This window comes from Macrosteles quadrilineatus, unplaced genomic scaffold (genome assembly GCF_028750875.1).
Source record: "Macrosteles quadrilineatus isolate MER2022 unplaced genomic scaffold, UCM_ALF_1.0 Scaffold_4__1_contigs__length_99947679, whole genome shotgun sequence".
Classification (NCBI taxonomy): Eukaryota; Metazoa; Arthropoda; class Insecta; order Hemiptera; family Cicadellidae; genus Macrosteles; species Macrosteles quadrilineatus.
In genome coordinates this window covers 58,657,624-58,671,265 of record NW_026542597.1, presented here as the reverse complement: position 1 = coordinate 58,671,265, position 13,642 = coordinate 58,657,624, and the positions used below count along the sequence as shown (strand labels likewise).

The 13,642-nt window shown below is 33.3% G+C and overlaps 1 protein-coding gene across 1 annotated transcript in view; it reads right to left on the bottom strand.

Moving 5' to 3' along the window:
• Positions 1–292: 292 nt before the first annotated feature.
• The window catches only part of LOC128991618 (intermembrane lipid transfer protein VPS13C-like), a 95,178-nt gene continuing 81,828 nt past the window's right edge, over positions 293–13,642 (bottom strand). The window contains exons 46-52 of the mRNA XM_054414661.1: positions 13,297–13,420; positions 12,367–12,396; positions 8,079–8,202; positions 7,225–7,291; positions 6,168–6,313; positions 5,383–5,500; positions 293–994 (exon numbers count right to left, since the gene is read on the bottom strand). Of these exons, the coding sequence (XP_054270636.1) occupies positions 851–994; positions 5,383–5,500; positions 6,168–6,313; positions 7,225–7,291; positions 8,079–8,202; positions 12,367–12,396; positions 13,297–13,420 (753 nt within the window). The 3' untranslated portion in view covers positions 293–850. The remainder of the gene's footprint in view (positions 995–5,382; positions 5,501–6,167; positions 6,314–7,224; positions 7,292–8,078; positions 8,203–12,366; positions 12,397–13,296; positions 13,421–13,642) is intronic.

Below are 13,642 nucleotides of genomic sequence, written 5' to 3'. Positions count from 1 at the left end.
AAGGATGATCATACCTCGAATAAAAAATAATGCTGAACACCCTTTTATACAATAGGCCTTGGATAAAACTAAAACACACTCCCTTAGTAGATTTCTCATCGTTTTTGAACAGCTGAAAACAATTTTATTGATAGTTCTGTCCGGTGCACCGTAGAGGTCGTGTTTAGTTTACAATTTGTTTCTCGATAGTCATTTAAAACCTCGTTTAACCAAATAAAACGATCTTATCATAAACAATAACTCGACCACGTCATATATCCAAACAGTAAAGCACAAATCATGAAACCTAAAATAATAGAAACAACATTTCGTCAAAAAACTTGTGTTGGTTAGTCTATGATAGAACCATTGACTTGGATACTGAAGTAGACATCCCACTTCCCATCTATATGGACCAGCTGTAACAACTTTCTAATTTAATTGAACATAGTTCAGTTGGCCACCATAGAGTGTGCTAATGTCATAATTCGATTTTCTACATTAGTTTATTAGTTTTGTTTTTTACTTTGATAGTCGATGTATTATTAAACATATACTTGTGTTATTTGTGATAAGTTCTCCTTCTGGACTTTTGGTTTAAGGTTAAAAAGTTGGTGCATTCAACAGAAGTCAACAGACATCAGCAAACTAAGTCGGTGACTCAATTAAATTATATTCTCCTTTATGCTAAAACTGACTACAACTGTAACATTGGAATGGGAAATCTACTCTCATCAATAATAGTCAAAACAAGTACTGAAACAATAGAACAGAATATAAAAACGTATTACATACAGACTCAAACCCATGACTGACCATTGCTCTACATACATCCATCACCAGACTGACTCAGCACAATGCTAGCGTAACTCTACAACTCCACACTAGGGCAAGGCTTGTCCTCCATGTTGAGTATCAGCACAGTCTCCACTTTGTTCTGCAGCCACTGCAGCACAGCCGTCTCCTTGCTCTGGACGAAACGTTCATCTCCCGACAACAAGTTGAAGCTCTCGTCCTGCAACAAAACAATCAACAGGATTATGTATTTTCATTTTGGAACTTTAAGCAAACCGGTGGGTCGGCTTTTTATGTAAATTACAACAGATAGAGTAATTGCAGTGTAGTGAAACCACATAGTCCAGGCGCTAAACGGGTTGAGTATGCACTGAAAGTCTGACAAAATTTGACTTTTGATTATTGTTGGGGACATCTAGTAGATGAAAAAAATCGATGATGTCGCATTTCTAGGGTGGTCACAACTCGGGGGGGAGGGGGGGAAGTTGCGCGCGTCATCGGTTTACGTTTCCACGTCTAACTCATAAACGGTTAATGATAGAAAGGTGAATTAAGCGTCTATCTACGCCTAAATATATTGTCCTTCAAAAAGGTTGTTACAACCTTTCTTCTATCTCTTATACTTTAGGCGCTAATCAACATTTATTGCAAAAAATAAAATTTAAAAATACTTTAAAATGAAATATCGGAAATATTGTGCTTGTTTAGGGCATGTTACAAACTATTTATGGTTAGAAAAACTAACAAGTAGTACAACAGCACCAAGTTTAAAGAAATCTGTGCAAAAACAACAGAGCTACGTTGATTTCAGTAAGAGTAAACGTGGAAAATTCGTAGTAGTATCGAGGCGCGCATGGATGGTACGTAGCCCACAGTCAATATAGGTTTGATGTTGTAAGTAACTATGGGAAAGCTGAATTTTTCTATGCTGTTAGACCATGTTGAGATGATCATTTCCCCAAAAGTCCCCATTCCTACCCCTTTGTGCTTTCCTTACCCCCCCCCCCTTTTAGATAAATTTACAGTCTCTTAGAAATTAAGCTATAACTTTAAAACGGGTAAGGATAGTAACACAGTCTTTAATTAATCATTTTGAGTTACGATATTCTACAAAAAGTGTACTTACCATGGTATCCTTAATATTCATAGTTAAAAAATATCATAAACATAAAAAAGTAATTTTTATAGATTAATTTATGAAACTTTTCTTTGTAGATTTTTTATACGAGGTCGCACAACAAAATGTTTGATACAAAATTTGGGGTGCATAGTTTACATTTTAAAATGATACATAGTTATTAACAGTTTGTTTGCATATAGTGGTTATAGATAGTACAGTATATTGATTTTACAGGACTCTGGCTTTTTTGTGCACCGCAACAATGAAAAAAATTACGTATATTATGGTTTTTGTATTTGAATTTGCCGCTTTATATAGATTATGTTAACGTTATGTAGCTCATTCAGTACATATACAGACTATAGTAGATACATATGAATGAATATCGTGCATTTGCTGCTGTACGCCAGAGCCTCATTTTATTATACGGGTGTCTCACCTAAAGTGAACCAATAGATAACTTTTTTATTATGAGATATAGAATTAACTTCTTATGGGACACTACCCTTTATTTTAAGATGTTTTTTTAGTGGTTTCGATTTTTTTTAATATGTTTGCCATTTTCCAATATGGCTGACAACTTTGTTAGTCCTATGGAATACCCTGTATTTTATGATTGTTTTAGAATGTAAACGCTCAATTTTTAAACCTTTTTATTCTTGACATTTTTCTCTAAAGCTACTTGTTTAGGAGTTACATCGAAGAAGAAATGGTTTGTGAGTACATCCTGCATCCTGTAGCTCATAAACGAGTAAGTTTAAGAGCGAAAACAGAAAGAATAAACAAGTTTTCAAATCACATCTACATAAAAAAACCATAAAATAAATTGTTCCAATATCAAAGTAAGCTACCATTTTTGAAAATGGTGACCATTTTTAAAACAACAAAACCAGTATTTTTTAACGTATTTTATATATTTTTTGAACGAGGACTTATATGTGACTTATTTATTCTTTGCACTTTCTCTCTCAACTTACTCGTTTATGAGCTACAGGATGCCGAATGTACACCACAAGCCTTTCTTTTAGATATAACAGGCTGTGACTCCTAAATGGGGTAGGTTTAGAGAAAAAATGTCACGAATAAAAAAATAGCTTTTAAATTCTAAAAGAATACTAAAATACAGCGTATTCCATAAGAAATAACAAAGTTGGTGGCCATATTGGAAAATGGTTGATATATTTTTTTTATTCGTAATCATCCCTAAAAACATTTTTTACGAATAAAGGGAGTCGTCTAATAAAAATATAACTCTAAATGGAAAATAAAATGTATGTATGTTCACTATATAATCTCAACCGGGATGAAACGTGTACCCTTTTATAGCAGAATGTCCAATTTTAAAAAAGATACGTCAATTTTGGTCCAACAAGTTATATTTAAATGAATATGAGTTTTTTTTTAATTTTTAAATGGCAAAGATTGGCGGGCACTTGGAAATTATCTTAAAGAGGCGTGGAGTAAAGGGTGGGAATTGATAATGGTGTATAATTATTAAATTTAAGAATTGGGATATCAATACAAAAATGGGAAAAATCTATGTAATTTAAAAAAATTATAAAATATTGTTTGTTAAGTATCTATTAAAGTAAATTATAAAAGTAACAGGTTTGTTTTATGAATTATTAACTGTTTGTAGGAAAAATTCAGATTCTCAGTAGGCTACATTTAAATTGTATTATTAATTCAATTGTTATCTGATCTTTATTAGTATGTAGTGCTGTTTGTGTATATTCTGTAGTTGAAATCAGTTTATTTTTTGAATAATTGTATGTGATTCATGGCATTTTTTTTAAACTGTTTTAAAATATTTTAAAATCAGTGTGTCTAACACAAAACAGACGGTCTTTGACCATTGTTCTTTGCATTTAAATAAAAAAAAAAACACTGTATTGATATTTTATTACAATGAACAATTTTTCTTCTTCTTCTTCTTCTTTAGAAATCCATAATAATTCTTTTTAAATATTTATTTATCTCATAATTATTTTTGTAGATTATCGTAACGCAAAATGATTAATAAAAGATTGCATTATTATCCTTACCCGTTTTAAAGTTATAGCTTAATTGCTAAGAGGCTGTAAATGTATCTAAAAAGGGGGGTTAGAGGAAAGCACAAGGGGGGAGGAGTGTTGACTTTCGGGAAAATGATCATCTCAACATGGTCTAACAGCATAGAAAAATTCAGCTTTCCCATAGTTACTTACAACATCAAACCTATATTGACTGTGGGCTACGTACCATCCATGCGCGCCTCGATACTACTACGAATTTTCCACGTTTACTCTTACTGAAATCAACGTAGCTCTGTTGTTTTTGCACAGATTTCTTTAAACTTGGTGCTGTTGTACTACTTGTTAGTTTTTCTAACCATAAATAGTTTGTAACATGCCCTAAACAAGCGCAATATTTCCGATATTTCATTTTAAAGTATTTTTAAATTTTATTTTTTGCAATAAATGTTGATTAGCGCCTAAAGTATAAGAGATAGAAGAACGGTTGTAATAACTTTTTTGAAGGACAATATATTTAGGCGTAGATAGACGCTTAATTCACCTTTCTATCATTAACCGTTTATGAGTTAGACGCGGAAACGTAAACCGATGACGCGCGCAACTTCCCCCCCTCCCCCCGAGTTGTGACCACCCTAGAAATGCGACATCATCGATTTTTTTCATCTACTAGATGTCCCCAACAATAATCAAAAGTCAAATTTTGTCAGACTTTCAGTGCATACTCAACCCGTTTAGCGCCTGGACTAACAGTGTTATTCTTTGTTTCGTCAATGGTTTAACTCAAAAAACCAATTGTAGTTTCAACTGCCTAATCTGCCTTGTCATCTTTTTGCAACCTTGTTAAACAAATTACCAACAAATTTTTATTAATTTGATGAGAAGAGTGTCAAAATGAGCAATTAATTAGGTTTAAGGCAGATTAAGGTAGTGTAATCTTTGAGATATTTTACCTACTGTGATCCAGACAGAGAACGCTCACAAATATAAAATAAGGTTACTTTTTTACGCATACAAGATTTTAGAATACTCATGAATTCAATATCATAAAATATATAGAAAAATAGATACATTTTTATTTGCGAGTGAAGTCATTAAAACTGACCTTCAAATCACTTTAATCATACACAGATACAAAACTTGTACATAAAATAATTTTGTAAACACTTACAAACAGGAGCAACTTCGTTTTACAATTGACAATAATCACTTGTGTTTGCAAAAGTTTTGGCAAATTTTATCCAATGATACTGTGCTTATTCTGATGTGTTAGAATTTTTTGGCGGTGTTTGTAATATTCCTGCTTGTGGCCTCAAAATGGCAACTGAACGAAAAGGGATCCAAGATATTGTATCAGATTACTTTGGGGGGACAAATATGTTGTTAATTATGAATCATTTTAGAAATGACAAACCAAATCCGAGAAGTCCTATTACAAAGATGTTGATTACCACATAGTGATACTAGGGAACTCACCTGTCTGACTTTAAACGTAAGCTTGTCGCCTTGTAATGTCGGAACGGCCATGATGTCGTCAACTCTAACCATCCAGTCAATCTCCCATGCCCGACACTTCTCTACCAGAAACACGTGTCTGTAAAAGGCAACAACCTTACAGTTACACAAACACATTTACAATACAACCAAGGACACCAGCTTCGTATCCATGTCACAATCATTTAGACCTGCAATAGTAATATTTTGAGCTTATGGTAACATCTTATCCATCCATCTTATTTGCACAATATTTCAAATCCCAATACAAGTTCACAGTGGACACACTGTAAGCATGACTGGCATAGGTCTTGAATTGAGGTGCAACAAAAAAATAATTTTGCAAACTTTCGCTTGATCAAACACTGCTATGCTACAGACATACGTGATCTCCTAAAGAGTTACACAGCTCACCTAACTGAGGCAGGATTCAACCAATCATCAGATCTAATGAATTGCCACAATAACAATACTTGTAAACCCAAAGCCCAAGCCTGGAAGTTCTAAGCGCATTTCCCAGATTGTGGTACGTTTCATGTCAGATATACATTTCAGCAGTTTTTTATGTGTGTATAAATTGATGAATGATTATTTAAATGATTTGTTGTAGAATATACATGACTAAAAAATATTAGATTTCATATGAATAGTTGTAAATGAAAGGCTTTGTCATGCTACTCATGGTTAATATTTCTGCCTTGGTTGCAAACAATGTAAAAACGTTTAGCAGATAAGTTTGTAGGACGGGAATGAACGTTTTGACTGACTGTAAAGTGACGAGCAGAGTAGACTTGCACTCGAGGGAGAGTGTCGCGTGAGCCCAGTAGATGTCAGTGTCTGCATAATGTCCCTTGCTGAGGGTGTTAAGCAGCTGCATGCCCGTCGCCTCGTACAGGGAGAACGGCTTGATACCCTGCAACAGACAACACACATAAGACTAGAGAAAACACATCTAGTGTGAACAGATACACAGTGATACAAGCCTGCCACTAAATCTCATCAATACAAATTGAAATTACGCTTGTACTGGTTATATAAATTAGAATAGCATGTAGGGAAGGGTGAGGGAAAGGCTCCCATAAACACAGAGAGTCACACCACAAGACAATAGAGCTAGTAAATTAATCCAACAGTGGGTCGCCATTTCAATGAAAAAGTATAAAAAAGTATATTAAATGTTGAGATGACTTGACAGAATAATAAAAGTGACAGTGGTGTGGGAAGGGTTCTTGTACACATGTGCATCCTGTTCAAAACTCTAATAGGGAAAATCTAAAGCTGGGTTTTCCTAGGCGCGGAAGTGGAGAGCAGAGAGAGGACTCCACTTGTCTTAGGTAATTTAATGGTACTGTTTTCCTAGAAGCGGAGCGGAACACCATGTTAATCTCTTTTCCGCTCTTCGTGTTCCTCTCTCCGCTCTCCACTTCCGCGCCTAGGAAAACCCAGCTTATACTGTACTCGTTGTAGTTCTCTCATTGCTCTGCTGGATGTATTCCACACGCAGGTCCAGAAGCCCATGTGAACAGGTTATTGCAAGTTAAAGTGGAGGTTAAGAGGCACCCATTCTCGTTTAAAAATAAAAAAAATTAATTAAATATTACATTGACTTGAAATTATTACATTTGACATGATTTATCCATCTGTCAACAAACTGATTCAAAATCAAATATTTGAGAGAATAACTTTTGGTAAATTTTAATCCTTTAATGAACAATGGGGGTTTTAAGTTAAAACGTACAAAATTTCATTTTTTTACGTTGATGTAACTTGCAAAATAATTATTACACAGAGTAAAAGTTACATTATAAGACTGGTATTACTCACCAAGTAAGGGTTTGCGTATCTGGGAAGCCTAGTACGGAAAATTATATCCTCACCCATTTCAGATGCTCTGAAAAAAAAAACACAAAACATTAATCTTAAGATAAGCATTCAAGCGCACTAAAGTAAAAAAAATATTCTGCAGAGGTAAGTGGTCTTTTAACATGAAAGAATTAGTTTGGCTCCATGCAAGATTTGTTATGCTTGAAAAATTTGTACCAGGATGGATAGGAAGGAAGTAAACTAAACAAATGCACAGGGTTGAAATAAGTTAGGAGCAGCAATCTGTCACAGTAAAACTGTGCAAATTTACTTATAATCTGTTTAAAAGAGCTAGTGTATTTAATCCAAGTTGCTTTGGTAAAACGGTTTAACTAAACATTACAATAAATTTATTTTTAAAAGAGAAAACTAGATGGTGGAACTCTGAACCAATAATTTGTAAATAGATAAAAGTTAAAAATGTCCATGATATTGTGTGATTACCCATGCAACTTTACCTTTGCAATTTTCAGAACCAATTTTATCTTAGGTACATTTTTGCCACAGACAGTGTCAACTCTCTATTAAATTCAAACTTGCCTGCCTTCTTGAATGGAATAACACTTCAGATTTCAGACCATGACCAGATAGAACTTATGATTAAATCGTGACAATCACTGAATCTGACACTCTAGTCCTGCGTACTCACTCAGTTATCCTCAGCCATTTTTGACTTTATTTATACATTACATAGGAAAGTTGTGTTCTCAGACCAACACAAGGATGATCTGTTGAATCATTGTTATAATTAATATCCTAAGTTTTGTATTTTTTATATATTTTTGGAATAGTTTAACTTGATTTGATTTACTTACCGTTTGATTCCGTCGTTGGCCATGGCCACACAATCCGCTACACCCCCGGAAGGTTTAGTCAGAAGACCCATCAGACCTTTGCCAACTCCTCTGAAGAAGCTCTCCACACCTTCTTGTTGGGACCCTAAACAATTTGATAGTCAATAATAGCACAAACGTTGAATGAAAAAGGCCAAAATGTCTTTTAGAAAAAGAAGTTATTTTCAGCACATATGCCCTAACGCCATTTTGCAAAACTTAATAAATGATTTTAGTTATATTTGGTTACAAATACTGTAGCTGTTTTGTATCTTACACTGAGTGGTTGCACTCTGATAAAATAATCTTGTCTTACATTTATAAAACAACATTACTGATAAAATGTTTAGATTTTAAATATGCAAATATCATCTATTCTATAACAATAATGTTCCAATAATCATCAGCAAAGCTCAAATTAAAATTATTTTAGTCATATTTTCAAAATCTTATATATTAAACAAACTTGGGTTTTCTTTTCCACAGATTAGCCATCAAGCATCGGCATATAATTATCTATAGTATCACTCAGTTTATACGTAAACGAAAATTGCTCCCCATGTATTTCTTATGAGAGTTAAATTTGGTTTCTCTTTGTCGAGTTTGTTTGGCTCTTCTATCCGACTGATTTCATGATTGAGTTCTCAAATTGAAGGTATGCACGCACAGATTAGCCATCAAGCATCGGCATGCTCTATGATCAATAGTATCACTCGGTTTATACGTAAACAAAAATTGCTCCCCAATATATTTCTTATGGGAGTTAAATTTGGTTTCTCTTTGCCGAGTTCGTTTGGCTCTGCTACCCAACCGATTTTCATAATTGAGGTCTCAAATTGAAGGTATGCACGCATAGATTAGCCATCAAGCATCGGCATATATTGATCTATAATCCCACTCGGCTTATATGTAAACGAACTTTGCTCCCCATGTATTTCTTATGGGAGTTAAATTTGGTTTCTCTTTGTCGAGTTTGTTTGGCTCTTCTTTCCGACCGATTTCATGATTGAGGTCTCAAATTGCATGCACGCCAAGTTTTCACATAAAGCATGGGCAAATATTTACCTACTGTATTACTCGACCAAAACACATAGTTTGATTTATTTTCAAATTCTTACTTCAATGTAAAATGTACCTTCACCAGTTATAATTATAGGGATAGGGGTATTAAGATAAATCTCAGCAGCATATGTTAAAACATGCAGAAACACCTAACATGCATTGTATTACCTGATGTACCCTTAGGTAAATATGGAATGTATCCAGGGTTATAGTTTTTGAATTGAATGGACAAAACAGTACAAGTACACCGATATCTGTCAACTACCCCACACACAGGAGTTTACTTAATTTGTTGTGAATATTTCTTTGCAAGTTTAAAAGCCATTTGTTTTTATCACCTAAGAAAAATTTGTATAAAGTCTTTATATACAATCAATTTTGAAATTAATTTGTATTTTTGATCCTACACTAATCAATATTGTAAATTATTACTTGTAGTTGTAGAGGAACAAAGATTTATTATTTATTTCGTATTATATAGAAAAATATGAACATACCTCGTAGGGGTAGCAGAATTTTATTCCCCAGAGAAAAACTGATGTCAGCCTAGGGGGTAAAATTCCGGCTGCGGAACTTTTGAGTTGCACAACCAATATGAGTTGAATGAATTAAAGGTGGAATCAAACATATCTTTTAACAGTTGTGAATTTAATCAAAACAATTAAATAAAATGATAAAACGTAGGCTACCACATAGTTGTGCTAAATATGAAATTTAATTTGTTTGGATTATCCGTCTGAAATTGTAAAATTCTTTAAGCATTTTGACAGTTCTGCTGGTTTAACTTGAAATGTCAACATTAAGGTAAACGTTGTGGGTTTTCTCATCCTGCCATGGAGACCAATCAATATTTAATTTTGCAAAATATTTCTATTTCTCTCAAATACGTACATTATGTACAAAATGAATGATTCTCACAAATTTCTATAACTGGAGAGGGAGTAAATTTCCAGAGGAGTAAAGTTATGACTTAGCTACTCGGATAATTTTACGTGGGGGTAAAAATTTGAGGGGAAAATTCCAGGGGAAAATCCGGGGGTAAAATTTAAAAAGTAAACTTCTGGGGGTAAAAATCAGGCTATACACCTACAGGTTGTCTAAAACCCTAGTTATTTGGGCAGGGGTAAAATTTCGGCTCATATTGCTAATCTAATTTATCACGCTCTGTGGGTAAAATTTAAAATTCAGCCTGCGGACAAACTCAAGAGCGCTCAGGTTATTATGTCATAGTGACATCGACATCACCTTTGCTCTGGGGGTTAAATTCCGGCGACCCACCTCACACTCTAATAAAAGGTTTCCACCTTTAATAATCACAAATATTTAATTGGTTCTTGCTTTGACTTTTTAACACATAACTATCTGAAGATAATTCTACTGGAATGAATTAAGGAGTTACGTGTAATTTCACTGTCCACAAGTTTAGTAAAGGCATCATAGCTACCTCCACCCAGAAAATTATAAGTATAAGTATAAGTAAAATTCATAGTTGTTAATCATTCATTGTTCGGAGATTTTTTCCAACAGACCTTGTATTTTCACATTGGATTTTTTTTGTTCTTCTGGATGATTGCGATCCAATCAGTTCTTGATTCTACTGATGACTAGTAATCAGTGGCGTTGCTTGGTTAAATTCTAGGGGGGGGAGAAGCCTCAAATTTCCCAACTGCTTAACATAGATTTCCCAACTATTTTTTATAAAAAAAAATCAATTTCTGTACTATTTTTAAAAATCTACAAATTATTATACTACACTGCAGTCACACTCAATTCAGTATTTATTAACTTGCATTAACAAAACATAGCTAGTTTTACATGTATACAAAATTACTCAATTCAAAAAACGTCTAAAACTTCTACCAATTCATAATGAAGTTTTATGACTTCAAAAACTTGAATAAGTATTGTTTCAAATCCAAAAAACTTTACAAACCATTGTGGTAGCAGTGTAAAATTTTAGGGATATAAAATAAGCCTAGTACAAATTAGTATAGAAAAACAATATTTTATTACAAAATAATGAAATTACAATACTTTTAGAAGTCGATATTAAGATCAACACTTTAACTTTCATAAAACTTACAACTAGGCCTAAACAAGTTTGTAATGATGAAATATTATTATCAGTGTTGTGAATAATATTATTCTAGTCTAGAAAAGAATAAACCTAAAATAAGACTTGTATAAAATAAAAACGTTCAACTTGGTTGATAATAAACTTATACATACAATAAAAATGTTAACCTTCATCTTCATCAAACTAGAACTTGGACAAAAATCAAACTCAAACGTGAAAGTCAAACATCAAATTTTAGGTTATGTTTTGTCTATTGTCTATGTAGATCTGTTTCAGAGTGATTAGTTGATTCATTTTTGTAAATTCTTAATTAGGAATGATAAATCACTTTTGTAGATTTTTTAGATAATATTCAGAGAATAAATATTTCATTTAGGTTATTAAAAATTAGAGTTTTAAAGGCAATACCGATATACAAAACCTATCTTTAATGTTATTTTAATCTACCTATTAGCAAGTACTCCTGTCAGTAAGCCTGCTCCAAATACTACAAAAAAAGGTATAAAATATAGTTTATTTGACTGACATGAAAAATATTTTTGAACTTCTTGTAAACACTAACAAACAACATAATTGAACTGAAGAGCTACGCCGCTTGCACTTTCAAAATTCAAACTCGCAGTCTCGCAGACGAACCATTCAGAAAATCATCAACACAGGACAGGATCAAGGTAGCCAACATACGTCCAATAAGGAACAAAATTTCTCGTAAACGAAATTCCACCAAACTATACCGCTAATTGGTTAACGATTTCTTAAAATAAGGCGTGTTTAGCCATGGTTTAGCCTAGTTTAATCAAAGTTAAATTAAATCAAAGAAACATCAAGTTTATTCGTCCAAGTCAAAGAAATTTTGATCTTTGATGGATTTTCGCAAATATTTTTAAATTTTATTTAGTTTAAAAATATATTTTTCTTGTATCTGATTTCCCAACTGTCCCAACTCGTGGCAAGGAAATTCCCAACTTTTCTCTTTCCAGGATTCTAGGGGGGGGAGGCTCCCCCCCCCTACCCCCCCCCCAAGACGACGCCCCTGCTAGTAATAAAATGTTCTGTAATATTTGGTTTTGCAAAGCAAACAAATCGAAGCTGAGATGCAAAGCGAAAAACAATGGGATATGAGAGACGTACCTTGCCATTGTTTTGAGAACACGTTGCCGTCTGCAGCAACATAGAACAACAAACTGTTACTACGCTAACAACCAACGACCACAACAACATGCTTACAACCATCCGAGGGAGGACAAAACAATATCAACAATCAGTGCTATCAGAACTGTCGTGAGTGATAACATGAAGTCATGGTTAGGCAATCAATACACCAAGTTATTCCTCTAATTTAGAGGGTAGTTTAGAAAGTAGTTTACAGAACTATAGAAGATAAAAAATCATACAGGTATGTAGATCAATTCTTATGTATTCAAATAAAAATCTAATTAAAGTTTTAAAACCGTAGAAAATTATAAATTGGTATCTAGCTTTCTTGCAGAAAATGTTTTTAAAATTATTTTTTATAAAAAGTTATATACTTTTAAAAACAAAATTGAAAAAACAAGTTTGATGAAAATTAAAACCTATTCCCATTCCAAGGTCACAGTAGGAACAAGAAAGTTTTGCAACATTTTGCTAAACCAAGATTGTGAAAATGTCTAAAATAACTCTTAAAACAAATGCAGGCCTATGCAATAATTTAATTATCCATTCAAATGTCTGCCAAAAGATTTAAATGTGTTTAAAGTATCTTTTAATGCCTGTACATTTGGATAACTTTACTCAATATCTTTCTTAAATCCATTGAAAAACCCCATAAAGACTACACAAATTTACAATTCACTCCAAAATTGAAACAAAATTTAAACCTTTTCACCAATCATAACAATAAAAAAAGTTTGTGCACTTTAAATACTCTCGTAAGAGAGCTATAGAACAGTTACAACACTTTAAATTAAGTTTATTGTTTAATTACTCAACAACTATTTAAGGATGACAACTCAATGAAGTAGAGTTCCGTTTGAGTGTGCTAGTTAAATACATGCTTCTATCTGGTGAGACTGTACCCACCTATGATGCTAGGTTTCATTATGATGCCCGACAGGCCCAGAGCGACGCCCATCTCAAATGTGCGGCTACTCAGAATGAGAGCATCTGGTAACTCACTGGACAACTGGAGACACAGTCTTCTTTTCTATTATAAACAAGTAAAAAAATCAGCTGTTGGTATAACATCAAAATGAAAAAGGATATCAGTCCCAGCTATTTCTCCATAAGGAAATTCGCTAATAAGAAAGAAAATAGGGTGTTGGCAGAAGCATTGTCTTTGTCTAAAACAAACTTATTCAGCAATGTTATTTATTAATAAAATTAACATTAGCTGGTCCATGAGGACAAGAAGTCTACTTCTGTATCC